At 45.6% G+C, this 20,143-nt stretch overlaps 2 protein-coding genes across 4 annotated transcripts; both read right to left on the bottom strand.

Annotated features, from left to right (window-relative positions):
- Positions 1-817: 817 nt before the first annotated feature.
- LOC127605822 (uncharacterized) lies at positions 818-5,725 on the bottom strand. Of its 2 annotated transcripts, none has more exons than XM_052073631.1 (7): positions 5,462-5,725; positions 4,944-5,123; positions 4,321-4,374; positions 2,824-2,954; positions 2,590-2,742; positions 2,323-2,442; positions 818-1,572 (listed from the first exon to the last, which is right to left on the bottom strand). In XM_052073631.1, exons 1-7 carry the CDS (start codon positions 5,600-5,602, stop codon positions 1,488-1,490), a joined length of 864 nt encoding a protein of 287 aa, XP_051929591.1. In that variant the 5' UTR covers positions 5,603-5,725; the 3' UTR covers positions 818-1,487. The 2 variants fall into 2 exon arrangements, with proteins under 2 accessions (XP_051929591.1, XP_051929592.1); XM_052073632.1 differs by having other exon boundaries at positions 2,568-2,742; positions 5,462-5,724.
- Positions 5,726-6,555: 830 nt separating this feature from the next.
- LOC127605775 (BLOC-2 complex member HPS3-like) lies at positions 6,556-18,149 on the bottom strand. 2 transcript variants are annotated; one of them, XM_052073543.1, is made up of 24 exons: positions 17,993-18,149; positions 17,825-17,896; positions 17,379-17,472; positions 17,206-17,279; positions 16,293-16,505; positions 16,138-16,171; positions 15,972-16,054; positions 15,731-15,854; positions 14,805-14,955; positions 14,580-14,662; positions 13,882-14,053; positions 13,549-13,630; positions 13,213-13,370; positions 12,940-13,041; positions 11,749-11,860; positions 11,450-11,661; positions 9,268-9,445; positions 8,941-9,174; positions 8,629-8,826; positions 7,716-7,910; positions 7,486-7,590; positions 7,204-7,410; positions 7,029-7,116; positions 6,556-6,845 (listed from the first exon to the last, which is right to left on the bottom strand). In XM_052073543.1, the coding sequence occupies exons 1-24, from the start codon at positions 18,041-18,043 to the stop codon at positions 6,718-6,720; spliced, it is 3,150 nt and encodes a 1,049-aa protein (XP_051929503.1). In that variant the 5' UTR covers positions 18,044-18,149; the 3' UTR covers positions 6,556-6,717. The 2 variants fall into 2 exon arrangements, with proteins under 2 accessions (XP_051929503.1, XP_051929504.1); XM_052073544.1 differs by lacking the exon at positions 12,940-13,041.
- Between the last annotated feature and the right edge of the window lie 1,994 nt (positions 18,150-20,143).

Raw genomic sequence — 20,143 nt, 5'->3', positions numbered from 1 at the left:
CGGCGACTCCGGTGCCGAGCACGAAGGAACCCTCGACCGCGGAAAACCGATCCTCGAGGGCAGTAACTTCAGACGCAACCGCGTCCGCAATCATTTCACGAACACCTGCGACAATAACAAGCACGCCTGCGATTACCGCCAGGCCGAACCCAATCCACACAACCGATTCCAGAACCAGCACAGCGCCCCGCGCGACAACCATCTTGACAAACGCCACCACGGTCAAAGGTAAGTGACTCCCTTGCGTTTTCTTCTTACAGTATCATTTTGTATCCGGTTTCGGGTCTGTTCGGTATTTGTGTCACCATCTTTGCCTTCCTTTACCCTACCCAGCGAGCCCCTTGTTTCTGGCCCAGTTAAAGATGAAGTTAGACGTGACCGATGGGATCAGCAACGACCGCATCGTTGAATTTGTCGAAGCGGTAAGTGAAATTGAGGTCTGGCTTCCAGTTGCATTTCTGGTGACAAATATTTAGTTCGTTCATTTGGACTCTGTTGTTTTTAAATTGCAGTTTTTCAGAGAGCAGCTTCTGAGCGGAGCGTCCTACAGCATCAACGTTACTCAAGTGCGAAGAATTGCCCCTTAAAGCTTTTGGTACTTTTGGATTGTGTTGGATGTTCACGCACGATTCTGGGGGGTACGGTGTGCCATATAAGCATGCTAGCTAATGTCCCGTGTTTTGAAATAAATAACTCCAAATGAATCTTTCAATAGTTGTCCATTCATTTATTTTAATGCAGGTCGTACTTGGAGTAAAAAAAGGATGGGGGGGGGGGGGTGAGCGGGGGGGTCAATTACCAGTCAGACTTTGTTCGGTCAACTCAAATTTTTAATGTCATACCACTCAGAAAGCATTTAAGAACAATTCCAAACACTAAAAGCCAAACCTTGGTCAGTTACGTAACGAGTTATAAACGTCCAGTCAATTAGATAAATATTTTTTCTCCGATTGTAGTCATCTTTCGGTTGCCTTATTTGAAGGTCAGGGAAAGCCCTCATTACACGGAAACTTGATTTTGGGTTTATTTGTTAGCAGTTTTGACGGAGACGTTTCCACACGCTCACAAAAGGCACCCGAAGGAGTAGCTGCCTATTTAAAAAAAAACAAAACACAAAATAGAAGATGTCACCCGTCCATACGAATCATTTTTAAAAACCGCCATGAAGGAGACCAATTAGCAAGCCGAGTCATCATCATCATCAACAAACCCTCGGTGACGTGATTATCATCCAAAAATAGTTGGAACAATCCCGGCAAGATGTGGACCGTAAGTGATCCGCGACCTTTCGACCTCCTGCAAGTCAAATGTTTTCATTCAAACAAGGTCCAACTACAATTTGGAAGACATTTTATGAAGGAACGTTTTTGGATTTGATATTTGGCAGTTCTACTTCAACGAGAGTCGTTCCTTCCAAGATCCTGATCAGTGGCGGATTTTTAATTGTTGTTATTGGAAGAACTAAAGCTCACGCCGTCAACCGGAGGTCAAGCGTGAGGCGGGTCGCGGCGGTCCTGTGGAGGATCTCCATCTTGGCATCTCTCACTCGATTCCTCCAGATGTAATTCTCCCCTGGAAGGAGTTAAGAGGAAGCCCTAAGCACAAACTACAGTGGTTGAGCTGTAGCATCCCCCCCCCTCCTGACCCCCCCATCTTAACCTTTTACCTGTCAACCTCAAAGAAGCCAATTGATTGTTCGGGTTGATGCACGAGACCAAGGATGGGCAACCGGCCACCGTCGGGGGTCTCTTGGCGGCCTGTGGGGGTCCACTGTAGTCAAGGAAAACAATTAAAAAAAAATTACAATAAATTTTCGTTTTACGTTGAAAATGTTTTTTTTTTTATTACGTTTTTTAAAAAAAAATATCGGAATAAGTCTCCTATAGTGGACTCCAGCATACTTGCAGGACTCACAGATTTGCCCGTCTTCAGATTAAAATTTTTTTTTTGGTGTGGGGGGGAGACAACCCACATTTTTCATCTTGGAGGCTTACCACCAGCATTTTTTTTTTTTTTTAGTAATATTTGGGGTTTACTACCTCCCTACCCCACAAAATTTATTTCGTTGGGCATTAATTATAATACTGAAAAATAAACTGCGGACTGACATGCATTCCGTCCAATTTTAAAATGCATCAAGTTCAGAAGTGGGTGGCCCCCCCAGTAGCGCTGATGAAAAATTGTGGCCCCTCCATTATTTGAAGTTGCCCATCCCTGCCCTTGTCACGCTGAAGTAAACAATGGATAGTAGAAGTCTACAAAAATGAATTAGAAGGACATGAAAAAGGGGGGTGGGGGTTGAGGGGGGGGTGGGCAGTTGACCTGCATGTGTTCATGGTGGCAGAATATATACAGAGCACCCGGTCCCGCGATCCCGAGGACCCGCGCTGCAGTCCAGCCGTCCGCAGGTGCCACCGGGGGCAACAGAACCCCCTGGATGCACTGCAAAACATGAAGCCCACAAAAAAACGCCTCACCGCTAAAGTACGAGAAAAATGATCTCGTGATCTCTTTCTCCGCTTCGCACGTGACTGCGAAGATGAGCGGTAAGCCGCACCCGCGCACACCTGTAAATAGGAAAAGGAAAACCTTTGTCCGGTCCCTTTTGCCACCCGCCCTCGGAAAAGCGCCGCCAAGCGACTCTCCATCTGTTTGGCGGACCATCGGCGGTCGATGGTGATCCGGGCGCTCAGTCCCATCGCCGAGAGCGCCGCTCGCTCTTTGCCTTGCGGCGCGCCGTTTCTGTGGAGTAATATGGCCTCGGTCCATTTTCCGGACGATTGTCTGACCGGAAATGGACGGGAAACGTGCGGGTGGGATCACCTGGCGCTTTCTGCGTCGTAGTGACCTCTGGGTAAGCACAGCACATCTTTGACCTCCAGGCCGCTCGTCTGCGGAGTCACTCGCTTCCATTTCATTCGACTTGCTTTGTTTGAAGAGGTTGCGTGAAACGTCTGCAAGAGAGAGGTTGCAACATCGCTTTGCTGCTTTTCTCCCGGAGGTACGCAACAACGACACGAAAGTTCACAACGGGATATTTCCACGTTTGTATTTGACCGATAGCTTAGCAATAGCAATAGCAATAGCAATAGCTAACTCCTCACAGGTAGCGCTGCTCAGTCATTCATACTCCTAAACAAACATTTCAACTCTAGTAATTGAATCAGGAAGTTGTTTTATTTGAAGCATTTTAAAATATTTTTTAAAGTAATTAATTTTTTAATTAATTTTTAAATTAATTTTTTAATTAATTAATTTTGTAATTAATTTTAAATTAATTTTAAAATTAATTTTTAAAATCAAAATCATCTTTATTGGGCAAGTATGTAGAACAGAGGCACCCGGTAGTCCAGTGGTTAGCACGTCGGCTTCACAGTGCAGAGGTACCGGGTTCGATTCCAGCTCCGGCCTCCCCTGTGTGGAGTTTGCATGTTCTCCCCGGGCCTGCGTGGGTTTTCTCCGGGTGCTCCGGTTTCCTCCCACATTCCAAAAATATGCATGGCAGGCTGATTGAACACTCTAAATTGTCCCGAGGTGTGAGTGTGAGTGCGAATGGTTGTTCGTCTCTGTGTGCCCTGCGATTGGCTGGCAACCGATTCAGGGTGTCCCCCGCCTACTGCCCGAAGACAGCTGGGATAGGCTCCAGCATCCCCCCGACCCTAGTGAGGCTCGGAAGATGAATGAATGAATGAATGAATTTATTTTTTAATTAATGAATTAAAAAAAAAAAAAATAAATTTTTAATTAATTAATTTTGTAATTAATTTTTAAATTAATTTTTAAAATTAGAATCATCTTTATTGGCCAAGTATGTAGAACACACAAGGAAGGAGGGAAGAAGCTGTTTAAGTGTCTACTGGATTTTCAGGGGTTTGTGAATAATTTTAATCAAAGGGCATTTTATTTCCAGTCTTGACATACTGTTCCATATTCCCCCCCCCCCCCCCCCCCGTTATTTCTTTTTCCACTTGCTGTATAATGAATGACACCCAGGGTGGCTCTTGTAAAGCCAATTGACCAAATCTGCTTCTTTGCCCTTATCAAGAGCAGTAATACCATAAAGTCCATTTGGCGTAAAGAAAATTGATCTGGCGATCTCAGATTGGTTTCCCAATGCTCACGAAAGATCTGCGTTCCTACACTCAAGTCACTAGCGTGCGGGGAAAACAATTTGCATTGATCGACTGATGACATCATGTGCTCCTTGGAGTTGAGATTAGATTGTCAGCGCTCGGCGCGTGCAAGACGTTCAGCCCGTGGAAGCGTTCTCTGACAGAATCGATCAGAAAAAACGAAAAAAACCAAAAGGATGGTCTTTACCGGGGTGATGAGCCCTACGCGTTGAGCCTCAGACTTTGTGTAGTGAGGAAGCACCTGAGACACGAAGCAAACAGAAGCGAGTCAAGCAGAGGATGCTTGACCGGCCTACTCGACTACAATTGTCGAGCATATAGCCACACGCTAACCCGGTGGACACGTGGTTAGCGTGTTGACCTCACAATGCAGAGGTACAGGGTTCAATTCCGGCTCCGGCCTCCCTGTGTGGAGTTTTGCATGTTCTCCCCGGGCCCGCGTGGCTTTTCTCCGGGTGCTCCGGTTTCCTCCCACATTCCAAAAACATGGACGGGAGACTGATTGAACCCAATTTGTCCCTAATTGTGAATGTGAGCGCGGACGGTTGTTCATCTCTGTGTGCCCTGTGATTGGCTGGCAACCGGTTCAGGGTGTCCCCCGCCTACCACCCGAAGACAGCTGGGATAGGCTCCAGCACCCCCCCGCAAGGATCAAGCGGGTCGGAAATCGGATGGCTAGCCAAGCTAATGCTAACTAGCTCTTCACAACAGCAAATTGCAGTCGTAATTTGATATTTTTATGTAAAAATGTCGATTTTTTTTCATCATTTTTCATCAAGCCCTGATATCTCAACTCTTCACGTTGTGTACCTCCATTTCTATCTCAATGTCCTCCATGAAGACAGGCGGAAGCGGACGGCTTTCACCGGTTTTATTTTCCCTGACAGGGGTCACCGTGTCGGGTTTGGTCTTCTGTGGTCTGTCTTGATGGCCTGGCACTTCCAATGTTGGCTCTTCCTCACAAATGCAGACCAGAGGGTGCTCCAAGTTCTTAAGCATTCCAAAAAAAAAAAAAAGTTCCCAGTCACAGTCCCCATTAAGAAAAGCGAGTTATTTAATAGCAGTCCTGAAAAGATCCAATTCAAGTAAATGCCCATTTGATGCAATTTAATCCAAATAAATCTGGGGGCTGCTCCAAATATGGTTTTTTGGGGTGATTTATTTCAGAAAAAAATAAGGTGAATTGAAAAAAAATTAATATCAAGACTACATATGAAATTATTTCGTGAATTTGAATCAAACCGCAACAGATAGGCCACGGCATTTTTTTTCATGTCCTTTGTCGTTAGAGAAACGAAGCATGCAGCAAAGGTGAGCACACAGTGTACCTGGTAAAAGCGAGCCTCTTCCTGCAGCTCTTGCGTTGATGATCGCGCCTCGCAGGATTCTTCAGACGAGAACAATTCCATCTCAATGTTTTCCCTGATGGCCAACAAGGCTCGCTTCCTTTCATTGGGCTTCATCCTCATTTGCAACAAACGCGGCGGCTGACTCGCCCGAGGACTGCGTCACTTTGCTCTTGGGACGCTTTTGTTTTCAAAAGCTTTCCGTCGCTTCCTTCACTGACCCCCCCCCCGTTCTCAATGTCACTTATGTGTGTGTGTGTGGTTTTTTTCCCCTTCCCTCCTGATTTTGGATTTGGACACTGATTCAGTTCACTTGATGTCGTTTGCATTTGAAAACAGGCCCCAGCTCATTAGGCCAGCTGAGCGGCAAAATGGGCTCTCCGGCCCTGATTGGTTGACATTCGCACTCCTGATTGGCCAAGAGGATTCAGCGGAGGGGGGGGGAGGTGCTTTGTAAATCTCTGATTGCACAATATTGACCTTTTGCTGGACCAACAGTCAACAGTCCAGAAAACAATGCGAGTGTTGAGTCATGACAGCTGTGACTCGTCGAGCTCATTGCTTTTTTTTTCTTTTTGTTGGGGCGGCCCGGTAGTCCAGTGGTTAGCACGTGGGCTTCACAGTGCAGAGGTACCGGGTTCGATTCCAGCTCTGGACCTCCCTGTGTGGAGTTTGCATGTTCTCCCCGGGCCTGCGTGGGTTTTCTCCGGGTGCTCCGGTTTCCTCCCACATTCCAAAAAACATGCGTGGCAGGCTGATTGGACGCTCTAAATTGTCCCTCGGTGTGAGTGTGAGCGCGGATGGTTGTTCGTCTATGTGTGCCCTGCGATTGGCTGGCAACCGATTCAGGGTGTCCCCCGCCTACTGCCCGTAGACAGCTGGGATAGGCTCCAACACCCCCCCACGACCCTAGTGAGGATCAAGCGGCTTGGAAGATGAATGAATGAATGTTTCATGTGCTTGTAAGTGGGCGCAACACAGACCCACCTGACCTATCAAAAGATCTCATTTAACCCCCCCGGCGGGCAAAAAAAACCCTGTAAGAACTGTACTGTGACAAAATATGAATGTCATCATCAACTTGGACTAAACTTGAATCACATCATAAAATGACTACTAACAAGTTTATTTCAACCCTTATTAGGAAAGAGCTTTTCCTAATATGTACTTTTTTTTCCACATATTTTTATCAGTCGCAAGATTGTGTGTGTGTGTGTGTGTGTGTGTGTGTGCGCGTGTTAGGCCAATAAGTGTCTCTGGCTGCAGGTCAACAAGTGAGGTAAGAAGTATGAAGCTGTTCCGTCCTCAGGTAAGAGCTCCAGGAATTGTGCGGGACTTGTCTCCATGGCAACAACCACCAGCGTCTCTGTTGGTACAATAATACGTACGTATGAATCTCAGATGGCAAATATTTCGCAATCGTAAATTTGCATATTCTGAATTTAGTGCATGTTTTAGGGGTTTTTTTTGGGGGGGGGGGGGATCAGAAATTAATGTGCATTGACTGTGACTGTATTGATAGCGAGTGAATTCGGGGTTGAACTTGGACCTTTGAGAGCGGCCAACAGAATGCAATTGTCTGGCGCGACTCTTGTCCGGCGGCAGAGTTCCGGGAGCAGTTTCTTCCACCACAAATCCTAAAGTTCGGACGCAAGGGGAAAGGAATGAGCATGCGGGACGCATAACACACAGCCCGAGATCGACAATTTTACACAGATACGGACCATGTATTGATCTTGCAAGTGGTGATTGGCGTAGGCGATGATGGCCTGCGGGCATCGGTCCAGGATCTCTTCGATGCCGTGTTCGTACTGCCCCCTCCTGGTTGCACACAGAAGGTGCAGGCTGAAGCCCCACAACGTTTGGTCTGGCAAACTTTCCAACAAGGGTGCGACCGAGCCCACCGGCAGGGACGGGCCACAGAGGAGCGACTGCAGAAAACGCAAGACGGGGTGAACGCGCTGTATCCGGGCATACGATTGCACTTTTGCGGGCCAAACTCTTACCTGCATTTTGTGCAACGCCTCCTGGTGTTCAAAACTGGTACTGCGAGGTGGACTGAGAACAATAAGCCATGGATGCAGAGCGCCGTAATGGGAGCAGGAATTGATCTGAAACACCGCGCAGACATTTTAGTCGACGATAGTTTGACTAAAAGGTGCTATGTGAACAATTATACAATATATTTTTTTTTTGGGGGGGGGGGGGGGGGGATTCACATTTCCAGCAACTTTACCAGATCGTCGGCGCTCTTCAGTGACCTGCGATCCGGAGGTTGCCGCAGACGTTCGCCTGCGCTCGTGTTTATCAGTCGGTCGATGTAGACCGAAGACAACCGGAAGAGGAGCTCTTGAATGACGCCTTCTTGTGACGACGCCATCAGCGTGGCCTCCCAGAAATCCACCTGCAAGCTGTTTTCGCAGCCCAGCACCTGCGATAAGCGCACGCGTCACAATGGCAGGAAAGCTGAATTTTCCTCCTGCAATATAATTTGGATGATTTGGGGGATACTTTACATTTCACAAACAAGGGAGGTTCCATCCACGTGAACCTGACGGGACTTTTTTTTTTTCTTCTCAAATAATAATAATAATAATAATTTTTATCAATTTGTGTTCATATTGTATTTAATTGAAATATGTTTGTTGTTTTTTTTTCTCTTTCTCCTTTCTCCATACATTCTTGCTGCTGGAGGCTGTAAATTTCCCCAGTGTGGGACGAATAAAGGATATCTTATCTTATCTTATCTTATCTTAAATATTAACAAATAACAGGAACTCTTCCATTCGCTTGCATGTACTTGTTTACAGTTTATAGGATACATATAAAAACTGATTAGGAAGTACACACACACGCAGTCAGTGGTTGTGTGGAATGATGACAAAAGTGACACAACAATAACATATTCATGCGTTGATGTATGCCTTTAAGGGGAGGGGCTTGGCCGAGTAAGGGACATCAGGAGCTCAGACTCCAACTTCGGTTGCTCTTAGCACTTTACTGCAGTGTTAGCATCTGCTCCAGAGCCCCCAAATTTTGGCTAGCACAAACAAAGCAGGTGGGGGGGGGGGCCTTATCAACCACCCAAGACAAGGCCTCTTATCGCTCCCAGACAACAAAAAGCTTTCCGACGACTCGACGACACCGACCTGAAACATTTGGTCCACCTGTTCAAGTTGAACTTTGTTGTTCTCATGCAGGGCAACCATGGCCGCCACCAGCAAGCCGGGCTGCGACGCGGCCATTTGGTGACTTAACGGCGTGGGGGCGATGTCGGCGCGCCGGCCCGCGCCTCCCCCGTGCAGCAACAGCCTGGGCTCCTCGATGAAGCCGTACACCAAGACCAGCTTAAAAACACAAAAGGAAGTGGCGGATTTGATCCGGCGAGTCCAAGACCAACAAAACGCGCGATGCCATCGCACGCGGCGAAATCCTCAAACACGCCGGCTGCCTCCCCGAACCTCCGCGTGCCTCTCCATCAGCCGCGCGTACTGCGCCGGGTCGTCCAAGCGCAGCGCCATGGTTGCCATGGTGATGGTCAGCGCAACAGACACGCCGGCGCCGGCCTCCAGCTGTCGCAAGATCCGCAGCGTCCGGTCGGGACTGACGTTGGTCATGGTCGGGCTGGAGCAGGCGGCGATGAGCTGGGAGGGTTCCGATTGGCTAAAAATGTCGATGACCTCGTCCGCCGCTTCCTGGGGAGACGGAAGAGAGACGTCGCGGTGGCGCCATTTGCAAAACGTGCGTGGCTCGCGTCAGGAAGTGAATCGTGAAGACGATTGCGTTACCTGAGCGAGATGCTGGTCGGTCTCCTCTAAAAGGTAATGCTTGAGGTAAAACAAAAAGCCCGGGCCGTAGGCGTGCGGGCTGCTCGGGAGGGGGCGATTCCTGGCCATGACGTCGGTGAGCGACAGGCCCGACATTCTGTAGTACGGCAAAGCCTGATGACAGTAGCTCTGGCTCCCCCTTTTGGGAACAGAAAACATGACAAGGTTTCACACGTCTTGAGGTCGGATGAAGAAGAACGTTTTGGAATCATGAAGTCCTGGTGAGAATTTGTCAATATTTCTGATGCAAGGGGAAGATTTGTCTCGACTGACGGGGGTCGGCGGGTATTGCAAGAGGGGACTTCGGGGGGTTCGGGCTCTGACCGTGAGCTCTTATCTGTCAAGAGTGAGCAGAAAGCGGTTTGAATATTTGTCAAGAGAGTTTGTTTTTATTTCATTTGGACTGTTTTTTTATTGTCGTATTGTCATTTTTTTTAATGAATTACATTTTTCAATATTAGAAACATATTTTTTTCTTATTTTAATTATTGTTTTTTTAAATTACATTTTTCAATATTAGAAACATTATTTTCTTGTTTTAATTATTGTCATTTTTTAAATTAATTACATTTTTCAATGTTAGAAACATTTTTTTCTTGTTTTAATTGTCATTTTTTTAATGAATTACATTTTTCAATATTAGAAACATATTTTTTTCTTGTTTTAATTATTGTCATTTTTTTAATGAATTACATTTTTCAATATTCGAAACATATTTTTTCTTGTTTTAATTATTGTCATTTTTTTAATGAAGTACATTTTTCAATATTAGACATTTTTTTCGTTTTAATTATTGTCAGTTTTTAAATTAATTACATTTTTCAATATTAGAAACATTTTTTCTTGTTTTAATTATTGTCATTTTTTTAATGAATTACATTTTTCAATATTAGAAACGTATTTTTTTCTTATTTTAATTAATGTCATTTTTTAATGAATTACATTTTTCAATATTAGAAACATTTTTTTCTTGTTTTAATTATTGTCATTCTTTTAACAAATTACATTTTTCAATATTAGAAACATTTTTTTCTTGTTTTAATTATTGTCATTCTTTTAACAAATTACATTTTTCAATATTAGAAACATATTTTTTTCTTGTTTTAATTATTGTCATTTTTTTTAATGAATTACATTTTTCAATATTAGAAACATTTTTTTCTTGTTTTAATTATTGTCATTCTTTTAATGAATTACATTTTTCAATATTAGAAACATTTTTTTCTTGTTTTAATTATTGTCATTCTTTTAACAAATTACATTTTTCAATATTAGAAACATTTTTTTCTTGTTTTAATTATTGTCATTCTTTTAACAAATTACATTTTTCAATATTAGAAACATATTTTTTTCTTGTTTTAATTATTGTCATTTTTTTTAATGAATTACATTTTTCAATATTAGAAACATTTTTTCTTGTTTTAATTATTGTCATTCTTTTAATGAATTACATTTTTCAATATTAGAAACATTTTTTTCTTGTTTTAATTATTGTCATTCTTTTAACAAATTACATTTTTCAATATTAGAAACATTTTTTTCTTGTTTTAATTATTGTCATTCTTTTAACAAATTACCTTTTTCAATATTAGAAACATATTTTTTTCTTGTTTTAATTATTGTCATTTTTTTTAATGAATTACATTTTTCAATATTAGAAACATTTTTTTCTTGTTTTAATTATTGTCATTTTTTTTAATGAATTACATTTTTCAATGTTAGAAACATTTTTTTCTTGTTTTAATTAATGTCATTTTTTAATGAATTACATTTTTCAATATTAGAAACATTTTTTTTCTTGTTTTAATTATTGTCATTTGTTTAATGAATTACATTTTTCAATATTAGAAACATATTTTTTTTGTTTTAATTATTGTCATTTATTTTTAATTAATTACATTTTTCAATATTAGAAACATTTTCTTGTTTTAATTATTATTGTTTTTTTCTTCAGATTTCTTTCGTGATTTTACGAGTGTTGATGTTTCCAAATTGCTTCGTTTAAGTTTTCTTTTTATTAGATTAGTTATACCGCTAGTTTGTTTTTGTTTTTTTAAGGTGGTGATTTTATTTTCTGTGGGTGGACATAAGAGCCGAGTCTTATGTCCACATTGTTGAGTTTCCGATCTTGGCCACGAGTTACCTGCTGAAACAGTCTCCCAGCTGCGCGCAGTTCTCCCGGAATGCCCGCTCGGCGGCCGTTCTGTCGGGCGGGTCGTCTGCGGGGCCGCCGTGGCGGCGCGGCTGCGAAGACTGAAGCAAGGCCGCGCGCAGCAGGAGGTGGGCTTCACTGAGGACGTGCCAAAGACTCTGCGCGTGCTCCATGTTCTGCGCATAATGCTGGCTGTATTCAACCTGAGCACGCCGAGAACGTTGACGACCAAATTGGGTCACGTTAACGCATGTCGTCAAGGAAATGGGAGTCGGGAGGTCGACTTTTACCATCTCGTGGTAGAGAGCGAGCGGAGGGACCGTTTCCACCACGTAAAGGTTCCATCCGTGTCCGACGACGGCGCCGGTCTCCTTGGGGGCGGACATTGTCCACTTCCTGCTCCTGGGGTCAAAGGTCACACAAACGGGAAATTGCAGAGCGGACTCAAAAAGAAGACGTTGACCTCCGTTGTATGGTCCAAGTATTAAAAAAAAAAATATCAAGTGAATACCTAATAAAGGTTTTTGCTCCAATTTTTCATGAGCTCAACTACAAGGAAAAAGTCTTTCAAAGGAAGAAAGTGATCTACCGGAACGGAGAGAGCAATGTGAAAAAAAAAAATGTTGCGCCTCGACTAGTCCATGATTTTCATCCGCCCCCCCCCCCAAAAAAAAAAAAACGTTGAGCACCCCTTTTTTATTTGCTATATGGGAAATGTCTACTCTAAGCCATGAATTGAATGCGAGTTGAAACTATATTAGTTGGTGAGCTGGGAGGTGCGCCCGTTTTCAGGGGGGGTTAGCTTGGGTTAAGGGGGAATTACAAAACAAAAACTGCTGTCACTTTAAAGACCAAGCTGCAAAGTTCAACTGAAAGATCGACGAATATGAACCCATACTGTATAGAAATTCATTAAAAATTTTTTTTTTTACATTGGTTAATGGGACATTTGAAAGCGTTAGCATTAGCATAAAACGTAGCATAACATACTGACAGAATTGGACGCACCCGAAACTAATCGGATAGTGTCTGAAATCTGAAATGAGGGATTTACCGCGACACACAGACACACAGACACACAGACACACACACACACACACACACACACACACACACACACACACACACACACACACACACACACAAAAAAAATCCTTAACGTAGCAAGGAAGGTTTGCTTAGCCACAAAAATTCAAATGCCCTGCAGGCATAATTTGTATTTACTTTACAGATTACGCGCATGCGTTGCCGCATGCCTGCACTCGGGCTTGTTCGTGCGCCTTTGAGTTGATGCCCGTTTAACCGTTCAGTAAATCAGTTTTGCGTCAAATCTAATAACGGCTGATCGTGAGATCGGATCCGATTCTGTCAGTTCATCGATGGGCTTCATCGCACTTTGAAGGCGTTGGCGTCGCAGTTCAGCTTGGAAGTGACAGCATGTGACAGGCTTATTTTGGGGGGGGGGGGTGGAGGAATCTTACAGGAAGGGGCGTGACAGAAGGCTCTCCAGAGCTGGGGTGGTGGTGGGATCGATTCCCACCGCCAGGAAAATACCCGTCAGCATGGTGCGCTCTTTCAACGTGCTAAAAATGTATAACACACACACACACACACAGGTGCGCACGATAAATTGCTTGCTAGGCTAAAAGCGCAGGAAGCTAAACGTCACCTGCGCCGCAACGAAACGAAACGTGGACGAGACGTAACGACGCTCGGGTCTCGGCGCGTTGTTGTTTTTCTTTCAAGCGACATACAGGCCTCGGCGTTGCGCGTTGCGTTCCGTCTCCTCTGCCGTCTCGGCGTCGGCGGCGGACAACAGGACCACGTGGCGGCCGTACGCGCGCACGCAGCGAAGGCCGATAAACAGCTGCATCCTCAGGGCGCACACTTCGAGGTTGCTGGGGGGGCAGGCCTGGAAAGACGCACGCGACGGAGCGTCGGTCACTCTGGCTCATTGTCTGATGTGATCACCAAATTCTCATTTGAAATGTTCTCCGAATCGGACGTGAGCGTCATCATCAAAATCAGCTGATTGGGCGTTCTTGCTTTTTCATGTTGCTAGGCAGATTTTCTTTTCGTCAGACACGTACCCTCATGGTGGTATCGATGTAGGGGTCCTCCAACCTGGCCGCCACCGCCGCGCAACGCACGGTGAAGCACTGCAGCGCGCTCCTAACAACACAAGTTTCAAGTTATAAAGGGGGGGTGGGGGGGTGGGGGGGGGGTCGTTGTTTACTAGTATCGACGGCCCCCGCCGGCGTTTCTCGTACAAAATATCGATTGCAATTACGATTTCACGAATAGCGTCGGCATAGATTTGGGATTCGGGCTCCATCGCGGTAAACGGAGGCACCCCGCGCCCCCCCCCCCCCCCTGCCACTTGTCATACTAAGCGGAAGATTTTCACGGAAAATGAGACTCACTTGGTGATGACGTGTAACAGGTGATCCGTCAAAACCGCTTCCAGGACCTTCTCGGGATACTGATAAGTTGAGAGAAGCTCCACGCCGCCGTTCAGGCTGTACAGGTAGCCGGCGGCGGGGAGGGAGAAGAAGCAGAACACGCAAGCTGGCTCTTCAGACCCGGAGCGCCGGCCTACGCGGACAAAGGGGGGCGCGTCCAGAGGGTGGAAAAACTGATGCCGATAAATCCTGAACGGATCCATATTCATTCATTCAGCTTTCATTCATCTTCCGAGCCGCTTGATCCTCACTAGGGTCGCGGGGGGTGCTGGAGCCTATCCCAGCTGTCTCCGGGCAGTAGGCGGGGGACACCCTGAATCGGTTGCCAGCCAATCGCAGGGCACACAGAGACGAACAACCATTCGCACTCACACTCACACCTAGGGACAATTTAGAGCGTCCAATCAGCCTGCGATGCACGTTTTTGGAATGTGGGAGGAAACCGGAGCACCCGCAGAAAAGCCACGCAGGCCCGGGGAGAACATGCAAACTCCACACAGGGAGGCCGGAGCCGGAATCGAACCCGGTACCTCTGCACTGTGAAGCCCACGTGCTAACCACTGGACTACTGGGTCACCCCGGATCCATATTGTTTTATTTTTTTAAGAAAACGGCTTCTCGTCGACTTTTTGATCCTCCTTGGATTGCGTTCAACTCACTTGGAAATAAGGGGTGCAGTTTCAGGGAGTGAAGGTGCGTCCCCTCCACACTGCAGCCCTGGAAGTAGTCCGGAGTAAAACGCCTACGATATACAAACGAGAAAAATTAATTGGTGAAAAAAAAAATATATCATAATAATAATATCATATATATATCATAAATATATCAATATCATAAATAATAAAATCAATGAATAATCTGATGAGATCCTTCTCGCCAGGCACCTGAAGAGAACATAAGAGAATGCGTTTTCTCCTCGGTCCTCCAGGCCCGTTTTCTCGATGCTGACGGGGATGTCGCAGTTTGCAGCTCGCTCACCCAGCAACTCTTGGTGCCTTGGAAGGAGCAGGAAGTCAATCTGGTCTTCGGCTTGATCTGGGAAGGGCGGCGGAGGGGGTAAGGGGGGTGGGGGGGGGGGGGCGCTCCATATTAGAATCGCTGTATCATCCTGACTGATTAGAATGCGTGCAAAGGCTTTTTTTTAAATTTTATTTTTTTAAACTGAGAAGAACTATATAATAACCGTGAAAGACGACCAGTTATTAAACAGGATGATTAATAATTTATGATATCGTGTACGTCACAGGTGTCAACTTGTCTTTGCTTTTAAAAAGATATTTCACGCATGTTTTCTTCCCAATCCTTCTTTTTTAAAATAAATATGACATTTGAACAGTTTTACCGACGCTCCAGTTCAAAACCACTCCATGATCGTGTTCCAACTTGGTTACACGGTCAGAATAGGAAACTATTTATGATGCCCCCCCCCCCGACAAAAATGAGTGTCAAAATCAAAATGCGAGCCCATATTTCTACGAAATCACAATGGCCCATCGCTGCCGGAACAGGCCTGCAGGATACTCACATGGTCTTTGGGCGGGCGAGGGGGGGGGGGGCGACCGCATCGGTGGTTAAAAGTTGACGGCGTCATGCCGAGTGCTGTCTAAGAATGAGTGGAACTTTTTGTCACACACGGGCAGCCGTCAATTTGAGATGAAAAAGTGTGCCGTCACGCTTAAACCCTCATTTTGTTTTGGATTTACAACAGCGGCAAACGTCAAAACCTTTGGGAAAAAATTTGAGTTTTGCTGCTCACACGCGCAGTCGTAGCGCACGGTGTATTCCCGCTAACGTCTTTGAATTTGATCACCGTCTTTCGCCGCTTCAGACGTCTCCTCGGCTGCCGGGTCTTTTGGCTCATAATTCGTATGCAGTTTGAGGACCAGGACCTCCAGCTCCGCTTGCACGGCGACATATCCTGCGCACAGCGCCACCTAGAGGGGCGCACGCCATATTTTAATACACACAAAGACAGACCAATTTAGAGCTTTTCATTTCAAATACGAACCCTTATGTGCCCTCATCCTCTTTTTTAGCGGCGGTGCAGATACCTGTTTGGGATTAGTTGCCGGAAGATGCAGGATGACGGAGCGTTCAAAGTCCAAAAAGGAAGCGCTCGGGTTTGGGGTCTGATCTAGAGGTACGACAAGTGAGACATGGACTTCTAAGCAGATTACCCGACAAACACCCAAACGAAGCCATTTGAGCGTCTGTTACCTGGACTTGCGCTCGAAGGTTGTTGGCCGTTCGGCTTGGTTTGAAAATCAACCAAGGGAACGTTTCAAACGCAAGCGGAGCGAATGACAAAACAAGGTGAAGTGCGAGATCCCTTGGAACACACAGCGAACCGGATCCGTTTTTTATGTACTTACCGTATTTTGATGGTTCTGTCTCCTCAAAGTAAACAGAACCAGAGTTTTGTCGCAGCCGACCAGGAGGTCGCCCGTGAGCGGGCAACACGCCACGGCGACGGGACGCTCCGATAAGGGGATCTCGATGATCTCCATTTGTACTCCGCCCCGCTGGGACGCCCCTCGAAGCAGGTGGCCCAACAAGCGCACCCCAACACGAGCCTTCTCCTCGGCCTGTACACGAGTAACATGTCGATTCGTCAAGCTGCGCGCCGACCCCCTTGCAAGAGCGATGGCGGGGCGGGGGCTTGGTTCGCACCCCCCCCCCCCCCCAAGAAAAAGGCTATTGTCTGATTTTAAAAAGAATTATATTATATATATTTTAACCGGTAGTCCAGTGGTTAGCACGTGGGCTTCACAGTGCAGAGGTACCGGGTTCGATTCGAGCTTCGGCCTCCCTGTGTGGAGTTTGCATGTTCTCCCCGGGCCTGCGTGGGTTTTCTCCGGGTGCTCCGGTTTCCTCCCACGTTCCAAAAACATGCGTGGCAGGCTGATTGAACACTCTAAATTGTCCCTAGGTGTGAGTGTGAGTGCGAATGGTTGTTCGTTTCTGTGTGCCCTGCGATTGGCTGGCAACCGATTCAGGGTGTCCCCCGCCTACTGCCCGAAGACAGCTGGGATAGGCTCCAGCACCCCCCGCGACCCTAGTGAGGATCAAGCGGTTAGGAAGATGAATGAATGAATGAATGAATATTTTAACTAACAAGCTGAACGTCACATCGCTACGCATCACCATTTTTTTTTCATCCCAATCGTACATCACAGTTTTCACCTTTCAAGGGGGGGTTTCGGTCCACATTAACCGCGAAGAAAAATCTTTAAAAAAAAAAAGCTCGGTTGTCTTTCAACGTGGTTATTTCCCCAAACGCCACACCTGATAACGCCAGTTGGTGTAGGCTCTCAGGTAGGTGGAGCTGTTCTTCTCCTCGATCGTGACCAGGTAGTCTCCTAGTGGGGGCAAGAAAAGAACACGATTTTTCACGATGAACCAAATGGTTGTGCGCACGCAAGAAGTTCGCCAGCGGAGGAAGAAAGAATATCGCGTACCGATGTCGCTGTGCAGGATGCTCCTGACGGACCCCATGGTAGCGAAGCGGCACATGAGCGGGCAGCCCTCCCGCTCCAGATTGTAGGCTTCCACCTGGACCCGGCACAACGCATTCTCCGGTCTCAAATCATTCTTACGATTCAACTCAACTCATGATAAAAGAGCGACCGGTACATTTTCATCCTCATTCGGATTCACAAGCAAAAGTAGATCTCTCAAATATTTTTTTTTCCCAACTGGGTTGTAAGCGTTAAAGATTTGGTCTTGCTTTTTTACATCACAAAAACCTGGTATTTAAAAAAAAAAAAAAAAAGGTGTGTAGACTTTTTTTTCCTATCAACTGTAGATGGATATGCTGATCCAACAAAACGGGTTTTGTTTACATGCGATCAATGCGGACTTCATCCTAAGTGACCTCGACCTTTTATGTTCATTCAATACTAACCTTGCATCCTCCAGCGGTTACCACAAACAAGGAACCACCTCCGCAGCAGACCAGGCCGGGCTCCTGCTCCACCTGGTGACATGGAGGACAATGGATGTCACGAGCAGCTCTTAAGAGGATAAGTGACGTTTAGGTTGTCTGGCTTGGCTCAGGAGGACCTCCACTGACCTGCACTATCTGCTGTGAGGCGTAAGGATGGCAGTTGTAGACGTGCACCATTTTGTTGCTGAGCTGATTCAATGGGACAAGGTGGAGTGGAAAGAGAACTTCCAATTCCGAGTTCTACTTTCTCTCTCACGTACAGGGGTCACCAGCGCTCTGTGAGAGCACAACTAATTAGTCAATTCCCGAAACCATTCGAGTGTACAAAAAAAAAACACTTACGAGGCAGTTGTGAACATTACCTGACTGTTTAGATATTCAGTCACAACACTTTCACTTTGAAAATATTATACCGTAGAAAATGGGGAAAAAAACACAAACGGTATAAATGAAGAACCACGACGTTTAAGTATCATTTTGTCGCAGATGGGCGTGAAGCGAAAGCAGAGGCCAGACAAATGTGTGTGTGTTGTATTCGTCTAATCGATATCACATGCTGCGGTCTTGTGAGCCGAACCGGGGGATGCGACAATCGACTTCAACCCCTTTCACCTTGTCTCACCCGGTAGCGAGTTGACAACCAAATAAACCCGAGGCGTACTTACGCTCCTGTTCAGTTGTGTAACGGGATGTTTCTCCTCTTCATGGTCGAAAACTGCAGTTTGAAAGCTTTCACGCCGCAAAGCAGGAAGTTGATGTCAACCACAACAAGGTTGGACACGCCCCCCTTTGCTGTCATTGGTTAATTTCACTCGCTTGGTCTTTAATAATAATAATAAGACATTTTATTTATAAGCGCCTTTCAAGACACCCAAGGACACTTTACAATAACAAAAAACACAAAACAATACTTCGGATAAAAAAAAAATCTCGATCTCAATCCTCCCCCCCCCCTCCATGATTTAATTTATCCTTCTAAATCCATAGAGGGAGTCAGTTTAAAAGTAAGAGCCTTCAAATCCCTGATTTGTATCCAAATTATGCGCATATCAAGCTTGGCGCTTTTCGTTGAACTCATGATGATATCACTTTTAAAAGTAATTGTTCTATACGCTATTGAGCACATTAATTGTGTTTAGGATTCCTATTCCCTGAATATCTCTCTGAAGGACCGCGCAGTGCTGCGTACGTCACGCCAGGGGGCGCTTTAGCCATGGACAAGTATCGGTGGACAGCGGAAAGTTGAAGTCCTCTGGCCAGCGGCGTGAGACTATCGCTGAATTGCTCGGTTTTTTTTTTCCTCCAGGAAATGAAGCAAGGAAGTGATAATGTTTTTACATTTTTCAAATTATTCATATCCCTAATTTGACAGCGTTAACAAAACACATCCGGGTATCAACTCACACCTTCTACTTGAGTCAAGGTCAGCGTCACTCCACTCCCACTATGAACACAGTTGATGTTGCATTGCTTGCCTCTGCTGAGTGACCCTGTCATGAGCGTAAAACCCCAGAAAATGTCGCTCTTCGGATATGTGAGACGGACAAAAGCCCTCCACAACAATTAGGTGATGGGCCAGGAGGGGGGGCAAAAAACAGAAATTGTTTTTCAAATGTGTCCATTCACAAGTCAGCAATGCCAGGTCCATCCATTATATGACACAAATGAATATTATTTTGTCACTCCCGTAATAACTAATCACTTGGAGTCATATCGCCATGGACACATCAATTGTACAATCTCTCCCTCTCTCTCTCTCTCTCTCCCCCCCCCCCCCCCCCTACACTCTGCGTGTGTTTGATGGCTTTGTAGACAGTTAAAGTGGATGACATGGCAGCAAGTGGTGCAGGCTCACCATTGTGAGAGCTGCGAGCAGCAAGTGCACTTGCAGGCTGCATTGCATGCGGCACTCCGCCGCATTCTTCACTGACTGGAGCTCAGCAATTTGCAAGGTAGGTGTCATTTTTTTCATTATCTTTCTATTTTTTTGGGGGTGGGGGGGGCTGAAGTTCAGGCCTCTCGTTTGTACCTGAAATGAAATGAAGCGCCTCCCTTTAAATAATGCTTAGCGCCGATTTTATTTTGCAGCTTCGTTCAATTGCTTGGATTGTTTCAGTCGCAGACGCAGGGGTGTCCAAACTTTTTGCCAAGGGGGCCAGATTTTATGTGGTAAAATGTCGGGGGGCCAACCTTGGCTGACATTCTTTACATTGAACAACAATATTGTTCAACAAATTTTAGTAAGCCAGTCTGTTTCACATTTCCATTTTTATTTGA

The sequence above is a fragment of the Hippocampus zosterae genome, chromosome 8 (genome assembly GCF_025434085.1).
Source record: "Hippocampus zosterae strain Florida chromosome 8, ASM2543408v3, whole genome shotgun sequence".
NCBI classification, from domain to species: domain Eukaryota; kingdom Metazoa; phylum Chordata; class Actinopteri; order Syngnathiformes; family Syngnathidae; genus Hippocampus; species Hippocampus zosterae.
Note: the sequence above shows the minus strand (reverse complement) of the source record. Positions and strands in the feature narration are given on the sequence as shown.